The sequence below is a fragment of the Rhinatrema bivittatum genome, chromosome 1 (genome assembly GCF_901001135.1).
Source record: "Rhinatrema bivittatum chromosome 1, aRhiBiv1.1, whole genome shotgun sequence".
NCBI classification, from domain to species: Eukaryota; Metazoa; Chordata; class Amphibia; order Gymnophiona; family Rhinatrematidae; genus Rhinatrema; species Rhinatrema bivittatum.
This window is the reverse complement of record NC_042615.1, coordinates 304,470,115-304,489,318: the sequence shown is the minus strand read 5'-3', so window position 1 is coordinate 304,489,318 and position 19,204 is coordinate 304,470,115. Positions and strand designations below refer to the sequence as shown.

The 19,204-nt window shown below is 47.5% G+C and overlaps 1 protein-coding gene across 1 annotated transcript in view; it reads right to left on the bottom strand.

Moving 5' to 3' along the window:
• Positions 1-19,204, bottom strand: part of CENPE (centromere protein E) — a 691,519-nt gene that overhangs the window by 598,300 nt on the left and 74,015 nt on the right. Inside the window, 2 exon segments of the mRNA XM_029608709.1 lie at positions 4,862-4,949; positions 5,319-5,370. Coding sequence (XP_029464569.1) covers positions 4,862-4,949; positions 5,319-5,370 — 140 coding nt within the window.

Genomic DNA, 19,204 nt, shown 5'->3' with positions numbered 1-19,204 from the left:
AGAGATGAAGAGGCCCGTCCGTCGCCAGGTTTACCAGATCCGCGAACCACTGTCTGCAGGGCCATTCGGATGCTACAAGGATGACTGGCCCTTTGTGAAGTTCTATTCTTCAGAGAACTTTGCCCTCGAGAGGCCAAGGAGGAAACATTTATTTATTTATTTATTTTAAATTTTTATATACCGGAATTCCTGTATGCAATACAAATCAGTCCGGTTTACAAGTAACGAAAGAGGTTGCCCTGGTCTGGGAAGTTAGACCTGGGTTTTTTTTACATAGAACATGGAACAATAACAATAAACCATTGAACATTATTACAAGTAACATAGAATGTAACAATAGCATTTAACAGATTTAACCTTTTTTTACAAAGAACTTTAGAAGCGAATATGGTCTGCAGTAGACGGTTATATAAAGGTGAATAATGACTGTTAGAATTGCGAATAAGCAAGTACGGTATGAAAATTAAGTGGCAAGGTGTTGGTGACACCCTGCAATGGTTGGATCTGAAAGTCAGGAGGAGGTGCCTATTGGAAAGCTTGCCTGAAGAGCCAGGTTTTTAACCTTTTTTTGAACTCTAGTAGAAACATGTACAGGAGGACATCGTGGGGCCAGGGGAGAGCCAGAGCTCCCTCCAGTGGCTGAAGAATCTGTTGGCTTTGGCATTGCTCAAGGTTGCCATGAGGTGCAGGTGAGGGGGACCCCACCTGCTGATGATCAAATCTATCACTCCGTCCGAGAGCTCCCACTTGCCCGGATCGAGACGCTGGCGACTCAGGAAATTGGCTTGCACATTCTCCTTGCCCGCTATCTGGGAGGCTGCGAGGCACTCCAGGTGACGCTCCACCCAGGCAAGGAGCTGGCTGGCTTCTAGGGCCATCAGGCGACTCCGGGTGCCCCCCTGTCGATTGATATAAGCTACCGTGGTGGAGTTGTCTGAGAGGAATCGCACTGCCTTGCCACGGAGCAGAGGGAGAAAAACTTGGAGAGCCAGATGGACCGCTCAGGCCTCCAGGAGATTGATGTGCCAGCGGGATTGGACTGGGGACCAATATCTCTGCGTGGCCTGCGACTGGCAGACTGCTCCCCAGCTGGAGAGACTGGCATCCATCGTGACTACAATCCACTGCGGAGTCTGAAGGGGCATCCCCTTCAGAAGGTGCGGCAGCAATAGCCACCACTGTATGTCTGCGATGGTAGAGTCCGAAAGCGGAAGAATCGTTTGAACTGTTCAGACACCGGCTGCCAGCAGGATAGCAAAGCTTTCTGTAATGGTTGCATATGCGCAAAAGCCCAGGGAACCAGGTCGATGGTGGAAGCCATGGTCCCCAAGACCTGGAGGTAGTCCCAGGCTGAAGGGAGCGGGTGAAGGTTGCTTACTTGATCCATAAGCTTGAGTGTCCGAGCGTGTGGCAGAACACCCTGCTGAGCCGGCTATCGAAATGCGCCCCCAGAAATTCCAGCACCTGGGAAGGCTGTAAGCTGCTTTTGAGGAAATTGACTATCCACCCGAGAGAAGTGAGGAGAGCGAGGACCCAGGCGACTGCCTGCCGACAGAGAATCTCCGACTTGGCCCGCACTAGCCAGTCCAGGTAAGGATGGACCAGGACTCTCTAGTCAGAGGGAGACCGCCACCACCATCATTACCTTGGTGAAAGTGCGCGGCGCGGTGGCTAGGCCGAAGGGCAGCGCCCGGAACTGAAAATGCTGGACCAGGATGTGGAAGGGAAGTTACTTCTGATGCTTGTGACAAATTGGAATGTGTAAGTAAGCCTCCGTCAAGTCGAGAGAGGCTAGATATTTGCCAGAGTGAATAGCCGCTATGACCGCCCTCAGGGTCTCCATCCGAAAATGTAGTACCTTGAGGGCCCGGTTGACTCTTGAGGTCCAAGATTGGACAGATGGAACCGTCCTTTTTCGGTACTATGAAGTAGATGGAATACTGGCCGGTGCCAAGGACTTCCGCCAGGACTGGGACAATCGCCCCAGCCCCTGGAGCCTGGCAAGTGTTTGACTCACGGCAGCCCACTTCAGACATCCGCAAGGAGAGACTATGTGCAGATCCGGCAGATCTTGAGCAAATTCTAAAGTGTAACAGTTTTATTATCTCAATGACCCACTGGTCTGACATAATTTTGGCCCATTCCTCATAAAACAGGGAGAGATGACCACCGAGGATAGGAACGGAGGAATGGGCCGGCCGAATCTCATTGGGAGGCTGGCTTGGGCGTGGGATGCTAAGAGGCACAATCTCGAAAGGACTGAGACCAAGATTGTGATCTAGAGGGATAACCTCTGGAGGAGGCACCTCACGCCTGAGCATTATATCTACGCTGGCCACTGAAGCAGGAACGTGAAGGAACAAAGGCTCTTGACTGCTTCAGACGGTCCTTGTTCTCACCCAAGGAATTAAATAAGCTGCTCAAGGTCCTCGCCGATGAGCAACTTACCCTTGAAAGGCAGAGTGCCCAACCATGACTTGGAAGACGGATCTGCCAACCAATTGCGCAGCCAGAAGAGCCGTCTGGCTGAAACCGCCGAAACCATCGCCTTTGCCTGGACGTGGAGGAGGTCGTACAGAGTATCTGCCCCATATGCTAAGCGCCTTCCAATCGTTCAGCCTGCTCCGCCTCTGCAGACGGGAGGTCCTGGGTGCCGAGCAATTGTTGCACCCACCTAAGGCTTGCCCGCTGCATGAGACTGCTGCAGATCGGTGCCCAAACTCCCAAGGCCAGAACCTCGAAGATAAGTTTGAGATGGAATTAGAGTTTCCTTCAAGGCCATGGCTCCCACCACTAGAAGAGTGGTGTGCTTGGTGACAGCAGAGACTGAAGAATCCACTGTGGGAATTTTCAGCATTTCTCGGCAGTCCTTAGGGAAAGGATAGAGCTTGTCCACCATTGCTCTCCCTACGTGAAGTCCTGCCTCGGGAGCTTCCCATTCCCGGAGGAGCAGCAACTTGTGCATAGGATGGAAGGGAAAGCGCAGGAGGGAGCCCTAAGTCCCGCCAGGACTGGGTCCATATGTGCCGGCAGCGTGGCAGTGAGAGCATCCGCTGGGGGCCCCTTAATCCCTAACTCCTGAAGAACAAAGGGAATGAGAGGCTCCAGTTCTTCCTTCTGGAATAAGCAGAGCACCCGGGGGTCATCCCCTTCTAGGGGGGGGGCATCCCTGCTAAATCCGCATCCGGATCTGGAGCTACCGGAGGAGCCAGGGGAGGGGGGCCCTGGTACCACCCGCACCCTAATGGACCCCTGCAGATCCGGCACCGGGGGGGGCGAGCGGAGGCGGCATCTGCAGAATCTTGGCAGGGAGAAGACCTGAGGGAGGGTCCTCCTCCTCCTGCAAGCTGGCCAAATAAGATTTGTGCATTAAGAACACAAACTCAGAGGAAAAACATGGCCTAGACTTGCCGGGGGGGGGGGGGGGGGGGGGCGCGAGGGCCAGGGACCACGTCCTGAGGCCACACGGGGTTCAAATCGGGGGGGGGGGGGGGGGGGGGGGGGTGGGGAAAGAACCCAACAAAAATAGACTCCTCTCCCTCCTGCAGCCCCGAATCGGGAACTGTCGAGACTCCCAAGATGGCCACCGTTCCCGCAGTTTGCCGACCCGGGAACGGCCTGGCCATGCGGTGGGAGGATCGACCCCGGGCTTGCATCTTAATCGCTGCCGGGGAGGGACCTTCCCACCCGGCAGACACCCCGAACAAAGTCCCTCGCGAGAGAGGCGCGATGAGGGCTCTCCACAAGCGAGGCAGCAATGAGAACGCGGCATGCTCACTGAAGAGGAGCTGCGAGCAGCTGCTGTGAGGAGAGGGTGCAGAGGAATGAACCCTGCTCGCTCCTCAACTGAAAACCCTCAGCTGCCGACTTAAATAAGAGAAATAAAGTGCCCTGAAAATTAAAGACAAACTTTTTTTTTTTTTTTTTTACACACACAGGGGAATGGTACATCCCTGAAGGCACTGCCGGGGAATGAAGCTTCCCGGAGCAAAGGCAGCCAGGTGGGGGGGGGGGGGGGGGGGGGGAAGTGACTGGACCACCAGTTTCACCCCACACTAGGATCACCGGGAAAGGGGCCTCGGCTGCGCAACACAAGGGGCAAGCCCCCCTACGCCCCACAAGAGCGAGGAGACAGCGCTGTCTCCTGACAAGAAAAAAATCAGAGCCAATTCAAAGGGGAATAAATTTTCCACTTTTTTTTTTTTTTTTAAACTAAGACAAATTATGAATACTTGCTTGATCCTGAGAAAAGAGTAGAAAGGTACCCTGCAGGGACAGGGCTAACTAACAAAGATCAGGGAACCGCAGGGTGAGCTGTCGCATCTGCTGGAGACAGACAAATACTGAAGGGCTGCAGGGTAGGCTCTGTCCTGATATAGGAAACCCTTTCAGTTTTGGTCTGTCTCCATCTGCTGGACAGGAGGCTCAACCCATGGTCTGGACTGATCCAGGTACGTACAGGGAACTGACATTTAAGGCTACAAAGGGAAGATGAATCATGACATTATTTAATTATTTAATCCTGTTAAATGTATAACGCTCCGGCGTAAGTTCCTGTTCATTGTACACCGACGTGATATCTTTGATGAGCGGCGGTATATAAAAAACTATAAATAAATAAATAAAATAAAATGACACAATGAAAAAAAAATATATCCTTCCAACTATGATGTTATACAAAGGCTGGATACAAACATTAAATGAAATGTTCATAATTTAAAAGCAAAAAAGCCCGTTTTAACCTTTTACTGGATACTGGTAAAATAAACCATTTCTCTTAAGTGTTTTTAAGCTTTTTTTTGGACCATTTTACCATTGCACATTTAATGCATGTAGTTAATTTTAACTGAAATGTTCTTACCCAGCTTGGCCATCGCTAAGTCTTTTAATGACCTGTCCAAGCGTAAACAAGCTTCTGTTGATGTTACAGCCTTCTTTCAGACGAACACCTGTACATTAAATTATTTTTTTGATCAAAAATCATATCACAGTAATTAACATTTTCTTCTTCAATTCCAGTGTCCAGATAATGTTGTTTAAAGATATTATGCACTTAACATGGTCAAATTCCAGTGCCAATAACAACCAAATTCATAAGGCCACAAGTTTTCATCAGTAGGTGCCAATCAAGTTTCTAAGCCAAGCCATATATTTAAAAAAGACCACATTCTTCTAAACCTTTCATAGGCTCACAAAAAAATAGAGCTGCCACAGATCAAGCAGAAATCTAGTCATTTTCTCCTCAAGCAGGATCTAATGGTACAACTTTGCAGAGAATATATGTCGATTCCATGCAGCAAACTGACTGACTAGCTTACCTTCAGCTCCCGTTTGGCTTGCTCTCTCAGAACCTGCTAAGTCCACCAGATTCTGCAATTTTATTGAGAAAATGAAAGTAAGGTTTAAAATATGAGTTTGTTGAAAAAGGTATACCCTTTCACCACCACCACCCCCAAAAAATAAGTATGGAAAAACCGAATAACCAAACAAGTCCCAAATTAGCTTAGAGCTGATTTAAGTATCTCTCTGCCCCTAATCAGTGCTGCCCAGTTTCTCTAAGATTACAGGATAGTTAGATACCTACCACTCAAAACCTCCCTCCCAACCCCGACAATCATCCAAACTGATTAAATATAACAAGCATGACCAAAAGTTGTTTTATATTAGAAACAAACAATTAATAGACTAATTTAAACTTTGTCATCATCAATGGCAAAACTCATTGTACTAAATGCTTCCAATGTTATATGCATAATATAAGGCCACTAAGCAAACTCTTGCATTTGAACATACCAAAAATGAGAAATTACTACTTACCTGATAATTTCCTTTTCTTTAGGATAGTCAGATGAATCCAGAACCACTGGGTTATGCACTTCTACCAGCAGAAACTGAGCAAAGCTGACATCACAGTATATATACTCCTGCAATGACATCAGCCTGCCAGTACTCTTTGTAAAAAGCCAACTGTGGACACACTAGCAAAAACTTAATAAAAAACAGATAACCATTTCAGTACTCCACCTCCAGGAAACACTGAGCTCAAACAAATGTATTAACACTAGTCTAGGAATTGGACTAACACCAGGAACCCCTAGTAACAAAGCCACACAGAAGGACCATAGCATAATCATTTGGCTGCCAAGGGCGGGAAGCTGGATTCATCTGACTATCCTAAAGTAAAGGAAATTATCAGGTAAGTAGCAATTTCTCATTTCTTAGCATCTAGTCAGATAAATCCAGAACAAGTGGGATGTACCAAAGCTACTGCCGAACAGGGTAGGAGGCTGACAGCTGTCCATTCAAAATCGCACATGCAGAGGTTGCATCCACTCAAGCCTGAACATCCAGACGATAATACCTGGAAAAGGTGTATAAGGAGGACCATGTCGCAGCTCGGCAAATGTCAACAGGAGACAATCTAACTTCCACCCATGATGCTGCCTGAGGCCTAGTGGAATGAGCCCTAACCTGAATAGGCAACGGCTGTTCAGCATCCATAAACGCGGCCGCGACCACCTCTTTAATCCAGCAAGCTATTGCAGCCTGCGAAGCCGGCTCTCGCCCTGTTTACTACCTCCTTGGAGGACAAACTGGCGATCAGTCTTCCAGAAAGGCTTTGAAACCTCCAGATACCTCACAATATGTCTTGTCATCCAAGGGTCGCAATAGGTGATATTCCTTCACATCTCTTTCCTATCCAGAGACAGCAGGGAAATGGACTGAGGTAAGAGAAAATATGGAGACCACTTTTGGCAAAAAGGAACAGCTTACAGCTATAATCGGCCCCGGAGTCACTCGGAACAGCTCCCAGCAAGACAAGGCCTGCAGCTCGGAAATTCGACACACAGAACAAATCGCCATAAGAAACACAGTTTTCAAGGTCAGAAACTGTAAGGTAAGGTTAAGTACTGGTTTAAACATAGGGCCTGCTAAGAAATCCAAAACAAGATTAAGACTCCACAAGGGCAACAGTAACTGCAAAGGAGAATGAAGATGCTTCACTCCTTTCAAGAAATGGGTCACATCTGGATGAGCTAACTAGGGACCAACATTCACTTGACCCCTGAAACAGGCAAGAACAGTTACTTGTACCTTTAAGGAATTCAGGGTCAACTCTTTATTCAATCCATCTTGCAAAAATTCCAAAATGAGTGGGATCTTAACTGAACAAGGAAAAACACCTCAATCTTCACACCAAGCCTCAAAGACTCGCCAAACCCACACATAGGGCAAAGAAATTGAGAATTTTGCCACCTTGTTACTAGTGAGAATCACTGCAGTAGAATATCCAACACGTCAGCAAGCGAGCCCTCTCAAGGGCCATACAATAAAACAAAATAAGAGTCTGTTCTTCATTAAGAACAGGTCCCTAACACAACAGATTCCTGTGTGCCGGAATCTGGATGGGGGGACTGTACCAGGAGCCTTCACAGATCTGCATACCATGGTCTCCTGGGCCAAATCTGGTGCCATCAGAAGCACCACCCCCCTGTGACCCTCAGACTCTCCAAACCATTCTGCCCACATGGGCCATGGGGGAAAAGGCATACAGCAGCTTGTCCTTCAGCTATTCCTGTACAAGAGCATAGATACCCAAGAACTTTGGGCCTATCCTGCGACTGAAGAAGCGAGGAACCTTCGCACTGCGAGAATTCACCAGCAGGTCTAGAAACGGAAGGTCCCAGCAATCCATTATCAGCTGAAAACGCCTCATCTGACAATACCCATTTCTCCTGTGTCCAGATCTCTCCCTGATGAGAGTCTGCTCTCTCATTGTCCTTTCCTGCAGTGCACAAGGCTTGATAAACATGTATAGAGTGGGGTTTGTTTGTTTTTTTCCAGGTTTTGTATTATTTTAAAATGCACCTGTAGTAGAGAGAGTTTGTGATGCTGTTATTGAGATGGCACCAGAATCGGGATATCTTTTTTGTATGTGAGTTATACAGGGAAATGTCTTAGTTCTGCCCTGCACTCATTGTTAGGAAGGGGGAGATTCCTGTGGATGCAGAGTATAGGTTTATATTTAGTCCCATGGTGGTCATGTGCTCAGTGTGTCACTCATGTGAGCGTCATCTCTCAGGTGTGTCCTGACAGAAAAAAGGTTGATAACCACTGCCTTAGAGAACAAGTCTGCCGACCAGTTCGGTAACCATTAAAGCCTGCAAGCTGCCACAGAGGAAACCATACTATGCGCAGAGGTGCGAACCAAATCATAGAGCGCATCGCCACATAAGCCACTCCCGCCTCAAAGTGGGCCGCTTGCAAGGCAAAGAGTCACCCACTGCTACCGCCTCTGCAACCTTCTGGACCCAACACAGACAGGCAAGCTGCATCATCATGCTGGCACACACCGCCGTGCACAGGCCGAGCACGGAGACCTCAAACGCTTCAGCTGAATTTCCAGTTTGCGTTCCTGCATGTCTTTCAAAGCAGCTGCCCCAGCCACTGGGCTTGTCGTCTTCTTGGTGACTGCCGAAACAGCCACATCCACCCACGGCACTTTCAGAAGGTCCAAGGTCTCCAAAGAGAGGAGGCAAATTTTTTTTTGCCATCACTCGGCCCACTCCCTTGTCACTAACTTCCTGATCTTCTTGGGCAGAGGGGAAAGGCAGTTGTCGGTCCTCGTAGACCATCGAGCACCGGATTGACTCCCTCACTATCCGACTCTTCCTGGGAGACCTTAACCCCCAACTCTTCTAAAACTTGGGGAATCAATGGGCGTGGCTCCTCCAGCTTGAATAGCAAGACAATTCGAGGGTCATCCGCCTCTGGGATTGGGAATCCATCCAAGGCCGGGTCATCCGTGTTGGGATCTCCCAGGTCTGGGGAGGGATCCGATCCCAGGTCCGTCCCCTGAGTGTCTGGGGGGCCATCTTGCAGCACCCCCATAACATCCCCACTGGAGGTCGGGTCACCCAGAATCCAACCTGCCCCATGATGTTTTTTTTTTAACTAAACCCTAGACTGCAGGTTTGCATCTCTACCATCTGCTGGAGTCAGAGATACTGGGGGACTGCAGGTGGCACTCTCTCATGTAGAGTGTCCAAAGTTTTTGTTCTCCGACTCAATCTGCTGGTAGGGATACACAACCCACTGGTCTGGAATAAGAACATAAGAACTTGCCATGCTGGGTCAGACCAAGGGTCCATTAAGCCCAGCATCCTGTTTCCAACAGAGACCAAACCAGGCCGCAAGAACCTGGCAATTACCCAAACACTAAGAAGATCCCATGCTACTGATGCAATTAATAGCAGTGGCTATTCCCTAAGTAAATTTGATTAATAGCAGTTAATGGATTTCTCCAAAAACCTATCCAAACCTTTTTTGAACCCAGCTACACTAACTGCACTAACCACATCCTCTGGCAACAAATTCCAGAGCTTTATTGTGCATTGAGTGAAAAAGAATTTTCTCCGATTAGTCTTAAATGTGCTACTTGCTAACTTCATGGAATGCCCCCTAGTCCTGCTATTATTCGAAAGTGTAAATAACCGATTCACATCTACTCGTTCAAGACCTCTCATGATCTTAAAGACCTCTATCATATCCCCCCTCAGCCATCTCTTCTCCAAGTTGAATAGCCCTAACCTCTTCAGCCTTTCCTCATAGGGAAGCTGTTCCATCCCCTTTATCATTTTGGTTGCCCTTCTCTGTACCTTCTCCATCGCAACTATATCTTTTTTGAGATGCAGCGACCAGAATTGTACACAGTATTCCAGGTGCGGTCTCACCATGGAGCGATATAGAGGCATTATGACATTTTCCTTTTTATTAACCATTCCTTTCCTAATAATTCCTAACATTCTGTTTGCTTTTTTGACTGCTGCAGTACACTGAGCCGACAATTTTAAAGTATTATCCACTACGATGCCTAGATCTTTTTCCTGGGTGGTAGCTCCTAATATGGAACCTAACATGTTAGAATGATCTGAGTATGTACAGGAAAGACTGCATAGATACCCTTTTGGGCACCAACATCAATGGAAATGCCACCAGTATTCCAAAACCTGGAAGTATAAGCTATATGTCTAACAGCTGTTGATGCTTCAGTATGATACAAAAAGGAATCCTGTCTCTTGAATCTTCTTGGTTTAACTCCTCTACAATTACCAATGCCAAAACAGTATGGAAACAGGAGGAGAGGGACCCCTGAGGCGTATTGGTGGCTATAACCTAGGCCCTTGGAGTTAGCAAAATTGCTTACCTTGTAATAGGTGTTATCCCAGGACAGCAGGATGTAGTCCTCACATATGGGTGACATCAGTAATGGAGCCCTATGTACGGAAAACTTCTGTAAAAGTTTCTATGAAACTTTTGACTGGCACCAGTGTGCCTACTGAGCATGCCCAGCATGCTATGATATTCCCTGCCACAGGGGTCTCCCTTTAGTCTTGGTTTGTAGCAATAGCGTTAGCCAAAAATAAAATAATAAAACGTATCGGACCCAACTCCGCGGGGTGGCGGGTGGGTTTCGTGAGGACTACATCCTGCTGTCCTGGGATAACACCTATTACAAGGTAAGCAATTTTGCTTTATCCCAGGACAAGCAGGATGCTAGTCCTCACATATGGGTGATTAGCAAGCTAGAGGCTGAGTCAATTTGTCATGTAGCAACAGTGAAGTATTGTTGATGGAATGAATCAGCCGAAGATCACAGCAGGTTGGACGTAGAAGGAGTTGGGATTATACTGGAAACAAGTTCTTTAAGACAGATTGTCCATAGGCTGAATCTTGTCTTCCTTCTTTGTCTAGACAGTAGTGAGCTGCAAAAGTGTGAAGAGAACTCCAGGTTGTTGCTTTACAAATGTCCAGAATAGGTACAGAGCGAAGGTGTGCTACTGAGGTTGACATTGCTCTGACTGAATGTGCTTTTACTCGCCCTTGAAGAGTAAGGCCTGCTTTTCCATAACAAAATTGAATGCAATCTGCAAGCCAGTTTGACAGAGTATGCTTACCCACTGCTTTACCTGGTTTGTTTGGATCATAGGATACAAACAGCTGACTGGATTTTCTTTGGGCTGTAGTGCGGTTTAAATAGAAGGATAACGCACGCTTACAGTCCAAAGTGTGTAAGGCTCGTTCACCTTGATGGGAATGAGGCCTAGGAAAGAATGTTGGTAAAACTATGGATTGGTTCAAATGAAATTCCGTGACAACCTTAGGAAGGAACTTTGGATGTGTCCGGAGGACTACCCTGTCATGTAGGAACTTTGTAAAAGGTTCGTATGTGACTAGTGCTTGTAATTCACTGACCCTTCTAGCTGATGTAATGGCTATAAGAAAGACCGTTTTCCAAGTTAGGTACTTAAGGTCACAGGTATTTATGGGTTCAAATGGGGAACGCATGAGCCTAGTTAATACTACGTTCAGGTCCCATTGAATGCTTGGGGAATGAATTGGAGGTTTAATGTGAGTTAGGCCTCTCATGAATTTACTGACGAGAGGCTGTGTGGAGAGAGGCGCATCACCTAGCTTGTTATGATAAGCTGAGATTGCACTTAAGTGTACCCTTACAGATGACGTCTTAAGACCAGAGTCTGAGAGATGGTAAAGGTAATCTAGTAGCGTGGTAGTGGGGCAAGTGAAAGGATCTAAATCTTTCTGAGTGCACCATAAAGTAAACCTTTTCCATTTGTAGGAATAATTCTTTCTAGTGGAAGGTTTACGTGCAGCTATTAGTACCTGAGATATATTAGTTGAAAGGTTGAATGGTTGCAAGATCAAGCTTTCAACATCCATGCTGTCAGGGACAGGGATTGAAGGTTGGGATGGCGCAACTGTCCCTGTTCCTGAGTTATGAGAGTGGGAGCTACTCCCAGGCGAATTGGATCCCTGACTGAGAGATCTAGCAGTGTGGGGAACCATACTTGTCGAGGCCAATATGGGGCTATGAGTATCATGGACCCCTTGTCCTGTTGTAGCTTTACTAATGTTTTGGTTATGAGCGGTATTGGTGGATACGCGTATAACAGGCCTGAGTTCCAATGGCGAGCAAACGCGTCCTTTGGTAAGTTGTTCTGCCGGAAGAGGAAAGAGCAGTAATTGTTCACTTTGTAGTTCAGATGTGACGCAAAGAGATCTATTGTTGGTTGACCCCAGCGTTGAAATATCTTGGTTGCTATCGCTGGGTCGAGGGACCACTCGTGTGGTTGAAAGTGGCGGCTGAGGCGATCCGCTACTGTGTTGTGGATGCCTGCTAGGTAGGTGGCCCGTAGTAGAATTGAGTGTGCTAGGGCCCAGTCCCATATTTGAGCTGCTTCCTGGCAAAGGAGGTACGAGCCCGTACCACCCTGCTTGTTGATGTACCACATGGCTACTGTGTTGTCCGTTTGGATCAGAACAGTTTTGTGTGAAAGGCAGTCCTTGAACGCATGTAGAGCATAGCGTATAGCTCGAAGCTCCAGGAAGTTTATTTGAAAAGAGGCTTCTTGTTTTGTCCACGTGCCTTGCGTCTTTAAGTGAGCAATGTGCGCACCCCACCCTAAGGTGGATGCATCTGTTGTTAAAGTCACTTGTGGAACTGGTTGCTGAAAAGGCAGGCCTTTGAGCAAGTTGATTACGGATGTCCACCAGAGAAGAGATGATCTTAGATCTGGTGTGATACGAATGGGAGTGGACAATGGTTGAATGGCTTGAATCCATTGAGATTTGAGTGTCCATTGCGGTAGGCGCATGGTCAGTCTGGCCATGGGAGTTACATGAACTGTTGAGGCCATGTGTCCGAGTAGGGTGAGGCACTGATGAGCTGTAACTCGAGATTGATTGCGAACTGATTGTGCTAAGAGGACGAGTGCCTGAGCACGGTCTCTTGGAAGAAAAGCTTTTGCTGTGATAGTATTGAGATCTGCACCTATGAACTGTAACTGGTGAGATGGTGTGAGATGGGATTTCTCGTAGTTGATGAGAAACCCCAAGGAGTGAAGTAACTGCATTGTGAGATGGAGAGAAGTGAGAGCACCGTTTTGTGTTTGACTTCTGATTAGCCAATCGTCCAAGTAGGGAAACACATGTACTCTTTGCTTGTGAAGATGTGCCACCGCTACTGCAAGACACTTTGTGAACACTCGAGGTGCTGAGGCTAGGCCGAAAGGCAGTACTCGATATTGGAAGTGCTGATCTTCCACCAGAAATCGCAGGTACTGTCGATGAGGAGGAAAAATGGGAATGTGAGCATAAGCGTCTTGAAGATCCAGAGAGCAGAGCCAATCTCCTTTTTGAAGAAGAGGTAGCATGGTGCCTAATGACACCATCCTGAATTTTTCTTTCTTTAGAAATTTGTTGAGATTTCTGAGATCTAGGATTGGGCGTAGGCCCCCGGTTTTCTTTGGAATGAGGAAATATCGGGAGTAGAATCCTCTGCCCCACTGAGGCCTGGGAACTTTTTCTATGGCCTTGGCAGTCAGTAGGGTGGATAATTCTACTTGTAGAATTGTGTAATGATAAGACACTGTCCAAGATGGGATAGGAGGATTGTCGTTTGGTACAGTGAGGAAATCCAAGTGGTACCCTTGAGATACAATTGAGAGTACCCATTGATCTGTCGTGATGGAGTTCCAATTTTGATGGAAATGAGAAATTCGGCCTCCGACAGGTAATTGTGGGCAAGGATTTTTGGAATGACTCATGCTCTCTGGTTGGATTTCAAAATCCAGACGTGGACGCTGCAGGTGGAGGCTGTTGAGGTCTGGCAGGTCTCTGGCGAGGTTGTGACCTTTGAGTAGGCCTTTGCTGTCTGGGTCTGGCTGCTGGGGGATAATACCGCCGAGGGCGGTAATATGGTTTCCTTGGTTCTCTTCTTGGAAGCCTCCTAGAAGGTTGGTGTACTTCTTGCGGCAGCTGAGATAGTTGTTTAAGGGTCTCAGTGTGATCCTTAATTGTCGCCACCGCCTCTTTAACTTTATCCCCAAAGAGGTTTTCTCCAAGGCAGGGCAAGTCTGCCAAGCGCTCTTGTACCTCTGGTCTCAGCTCCGATGATTTCAACCAGGCCCATCTTCTGGCTGTGATTCCTGACGCTGACAGTCGGGAGGCTGTTTCAAAGGAATCATATGTTGCTCGAACCTCGTGTTTACCCGCCTCCAGGCCTTTGTGCACGAGTTTTAGTAATCCGTCCTGAAACTGGTCAGGTAACTGGTGTGACAGTGTTTCTACCTGTTTCCACAGGTCTCGCTGGTACTGATTCATAAAGAGCTGGTAAGAATTTATTCTAGATACCAGCATGGCAGCTTGGAATATTTTTCTTCCTAGATTGTCCAGGAACCGGTTATCCTTACCAGGAGGTGTAGAGGCATGCTGTTTTAACCTCTTGGCCTTCTTTTGGGCCGACTCGACCACCACTGACTGATGCGGTAATTGTGTTTTTTGAAACCCTGGGATGGGCTGTACCAGATAAGTGGCATCAGCACGCTTATTGACCGCTGCCACAGATCCAGGGTGCTCCCACATTCTGTACATCAATTCTTGTAGGACCTCATGGACTGGAATGGCAAGAATTTCCTTAGGAGGATCTACGAATTGGAGAACCTCCAAAGTTTTTTGTCTGCTGTCTATCTCTGAAAGGAGGGAGAAGGGAATTGTTTCAGACATTTCCTTTATAAAATTCGAGAAGGAAAGATCCTCCGGTGGTGATTTTCTTCTATCCTCTGGTGGTGAGGGCTCAGAGAGGATATCTTCCCCTGATGAATATTCTGAGTCACTAGAGTCCAGAGGATGTTCTATAGGCCTAGAAGGCTTAAAAGGAGTGTCAGAGAGTGGTGTTTGTGGCCTGATGGGTGGTATGACACCTGAGGGGCCTGGTAACGGTTCCTGATGGAGATCAGAACCTGGATGTTGAGGTGCAGAGGAAAAAGCGTATATAAGTGAGTCCAATTTTTCCATCAGAGGTTGAAAAATGGACGTATCATGAGATGGTACCGGCTGTGCCATCGAGGTCGATGGCCGCATTGGCAACGATGGAATCTGGGGCATCGACATCAAAGGTATCGCTGGTTGCGCCCTGGATGGTACCAGTCCTGGAACCGACGGCATCGTTGATTGTGATTTCCTCGGCATCGGCATCGCGTGTACTGGCGATGGAATCGGCGATGGTATGAAGGCCGGTGTCGATGGCAGGAGAGGAGTAGTCGGTCGTGGCATCGCTTCCACAAAGGCATCCTGAACCGCTTGGCGTATATAAACGTCAAGTTCCGCCCGCATGGATGGTGTGAACAGAGCACCCATGGGGGGAGGCGGTGGTGGCGACATCAGTACAACCTCAGAGCCCTGAGGAGGTACGGTTCCTTCCGCCGGAATCGGCGAGGATCGCCTTGTCGATGGCTCGGAAGCCTTACCTTTGAGCCGGGGTTTCTTGGACGGTGCCCCGTCATCTGTCGATGGCTCACCGGCTATCGGGGTAGGTGATGCCGTATGCGGCCTACGATGCCGATGGTGATGTTTGTCTTTTTCGCGGGCTTTCTCACTGCCCGATGTTGAGGCCTTGGACGATGGTGAGGGGGAGGAAAATGGAGCGTCTCCCGACTCACCTGAGTGACGTTTTTTCAATACTACTTTTCTAATCGATCCAGCCGGAGACGATTGTTTGGAAGCAGATGGAGCAGTAACTAGTTGAATCTTGAATAGCTGCTCCATTTTGTCCAGCCGTAGACGTCGACCTTTCGAGGTCATCGTAGCGCATAAGGGACAATTTTTTACCTCATGACCCTCACCAAGGCAAAGTACACAGTCCTGGTGTGGGTCTGTGATAGACATATTTCTCGCGCATTTTGGGCATTTTTTAAAACCTGTAGCCATTTTGTGGCCGGACAGCCGTCGACGGCCTAAGACTCAGGTAAAAATGTTTTTAACCAAAAAAACGGAACGGAACCGCGAGAACGGTAAAAACTCACCGCGATGACTAAACTAAGGGAGACCCTTTGCGGTTGAAGTTTTTTTGAAAGTTTTCCGTGAGGAAAATTGTGGAGAATCCCACAGGACTCCTAATAACCGCGAGGCTAACTGCTTCGCGGAAAAAAGAAGACTAAAGGGAGACCCCTGTGGCAGGGAATATCATAGCATGCTGGGCATGCTCAGTAGGCACACTGGTGCCAGTCAAAAGTTTCATAGAAACTTTTACAGAAGTTTTCCGTACATAGGGCTCCATTACTGATGTCACCCATATGTGAGGACTAGCATCCTGCTTGTCCTGGGATAAAAGGGTTAGTTGCCCTCTCTGCAGGGATGTTTGGGAGGACATATGATTGCTGCCTATCTCCCTACATTTACTGGGACCAACGTTGTTCTGCCTCTTGCCTTCACTCAATGCACCACGTGTTTCAGCGAAAACGAAGCAGAATAACTTGCTTTAATTGGATGAGCAGAGCTGGACTATTGATGCTTTTTCTCAATGAAGATTGATGTATCGCCAGTGCAGCTTCCGGCATCTGTTGATGATTATGGCCCAAACACTCATCTCAAAGAGCTTTTCATGAGCTCTAGGCAGTATCTATGTGCAGCATCCCAAGACATTATAGTCAGCCCTCAAGCAAAGCACAGAACTGTCATGGGGATTCTGTTACAGTACGTTCACAGTGAGGGCACTTGGTAAAGTCCTGCTAGCTTTATTCTCCCTGGATGGACACTGGCTGAAAAAAAAGCCAAAGCGAATTTAAACAACTTGATGTTTTAAGAAAAACCCAAATGATGCTACTTAATGCAGTATGTGGCTGCATAATAAACCGAAACTTGAAATTCGATGAGAAAACTGATCTAAAGCTTTTACTGGGACAGAGGGAGGACAATATTTTTTTCAACTTGTTGAAAAACAAACAAGGAGAAGTTACTATTTACCTAATAATTTCCTATCCTCTAATGACAGCAGGCCAAACCCTACAAGTGGGTTGTACATCTCTACCAGCAGACATCACAACCATATAGCCCTGCCTAGACATCAGCCCGCCCGCAATTCTTTGGAAAAGCTAAACTGTGGACAAATTGTTTATAGTTGAACATGACTTGAAAGAAAAAAAAAAAAAAAACAAACCCCAGCATGCTTCCAACCAATAGGGAACACAGAGTTCAGACAAAAGAATTAAACATTCACTACACTGAGGGACTGGTTAAGCCACTTACCAATCCTCCAATGAATAGCAGGACAACACTCTGCAACGTAATCACCTAAAGGGCGAACCAAAGGCAAAAATCAGCAGCCGAGGATAGATCAGGGATTGGCCTGCTTTTGTTAGAGGAAAGGAAATTATCAGTTAAATAGTAATTTCTCTTTCCTCTGCACTCAGGCAGGCCAATCCCACCCAAGTGGGATGTACCAAAGCTACTTCCGAACAAAGCAGGAGGTTGCCCGCTGTCCAGTTACCACTGCATGCGCAAAGACTTCTCCCTTCAGAGCCCGAAATTCCAAGTGGTAATGCTTGGGAAGATATGTAAAGATGACCATAACGCTTGCTCGGGAAAACTCGGCTGAAGACAATCAAGGCTCCGCCCATGATACCAACAGCTCTAATGGAATGCATTCAGTCGCTTAGAGAAAAAAAAGTTTCAGCAACCATAAAGGCAGCCTTGATATTTTTCAAACAGGTTATAGGTGCCTGGGTTACCAGTTCCCCTTGTTTACCTCGACCATGGATCAGAAACATTCAATCCTACTTCCTGAAAGATTTAGAAATAGTCAGGTACTTCATCAGATGCTGCTTAACATACAAGACCCACAAAGGACGATACTCATGCACAGCAATATCCCTGTCTAGCATGGGCAGGGAAAAGGAGTGATCCAATTGAAACTCCCTAAAAGGCCCATGACAAGAAGATTGCGCATCTCTGAAATCCGACATGCTTAACACATCGCCATGAGAAAAAAAAAAATCTGCCTTCAAGGTCAAGTAGCCACAAAGAAAAGCCATGAACTGGACAAAAGGTGGGAACCGCTCAAGAACTGAACATGTCTGGATGAGAAGACAATGGCTCCTGTCAGTGACTTGCCCTCAATAATGAGCAAGAGTTGCTACTTGAAACTTTAAGCTGGTTAAGGGCCAAGGCTTTAAGCAAATCTTCTGGCAGAAATTTCAAAATAAAAGGGATTTTCCTTTGAGAGGCTGAGAACTTCACTCCAGGCCTCTCAACTCTGACTGTAACAAAGGCCAGAGATGTAGGTGGGGGGAACATCTTTCCGGCTCAGAGCAAAGTGAAAATCACTGCAAATGGATAACCATGCTTCAACACTTAAGCCCTTTCAAGGACCAAACCATATGACAAAAATAACCTGGATTGTCATGTGGAATGGATCCCTCACTTCCTGAGCGGCAGCCTTAGAGAACTGTCCACCGGCAGCCTCTGCAGAATGGCCTATTATGGTTCTGGTCTGGCTAGCAAACATCTGAACAATCCATTGTAGCAGGATGACCTATACCATCCTGTCCTGTGGTCACAGCCGAACGAGAGCCTCTATATTCTGCACTCTGACTTCTACTACAACTAAAGAACCGTGGTATCTCTGCGTTGGCAGAGGACACGTGCAAAACAAGAAATGGAGTACCCCAGCGTGCTACCAAAAGCTTAAAAGCTACTGTTTCTGCCTTGATAACTGATGTAAGCCATTATCAATGCATCATCCGACAGTACCGCAACCACACAAGCTTCCAGCCACTCTGCAAGCCACCAAAATGTCAGTGGAACTGCATGCACTTCCAGCTCCTGACCATGAGCCTCCCAACTCAGAAGGGTCACATCTGTCATGAGAAACAACAAGCCCAGTGCCTCCAGGGAAATCCCCTTCCTGAAATGATCCGCCTGTAGCCACTACTACAACTGATCACGCACCACCAGGGGCGAGTGAAATCACACCATGCACTGCGGTGACTGCGGATGCCATCAGGAAAGCACTGATGGGGGTCACAGGAGCACCCTCACACAGGGGACAATGTCCAAAGTGGCCACCATCGACCCCAGGACCTTAAGATACAACTGCAGAGGACCAATAGTCCTCCTCAAGGCTTGAACCTGAGCCACTAACTCCTGAATGCAATTGTCTGGAGGAAATACCCTGCCCAGCTCAGTGTTGATTCATATGCCAAAACACTCCAGCATCTTGAGACTACCATAACTCGTCCAGATATGAACGCAACAAATTGCCTTCTTTGCGCAGAGAGTCCACTACTACCATCATGACCTTCAAGAAGGTCCTGGGAGCAATTCACCAGCCCAAAGGGCAGAGCCT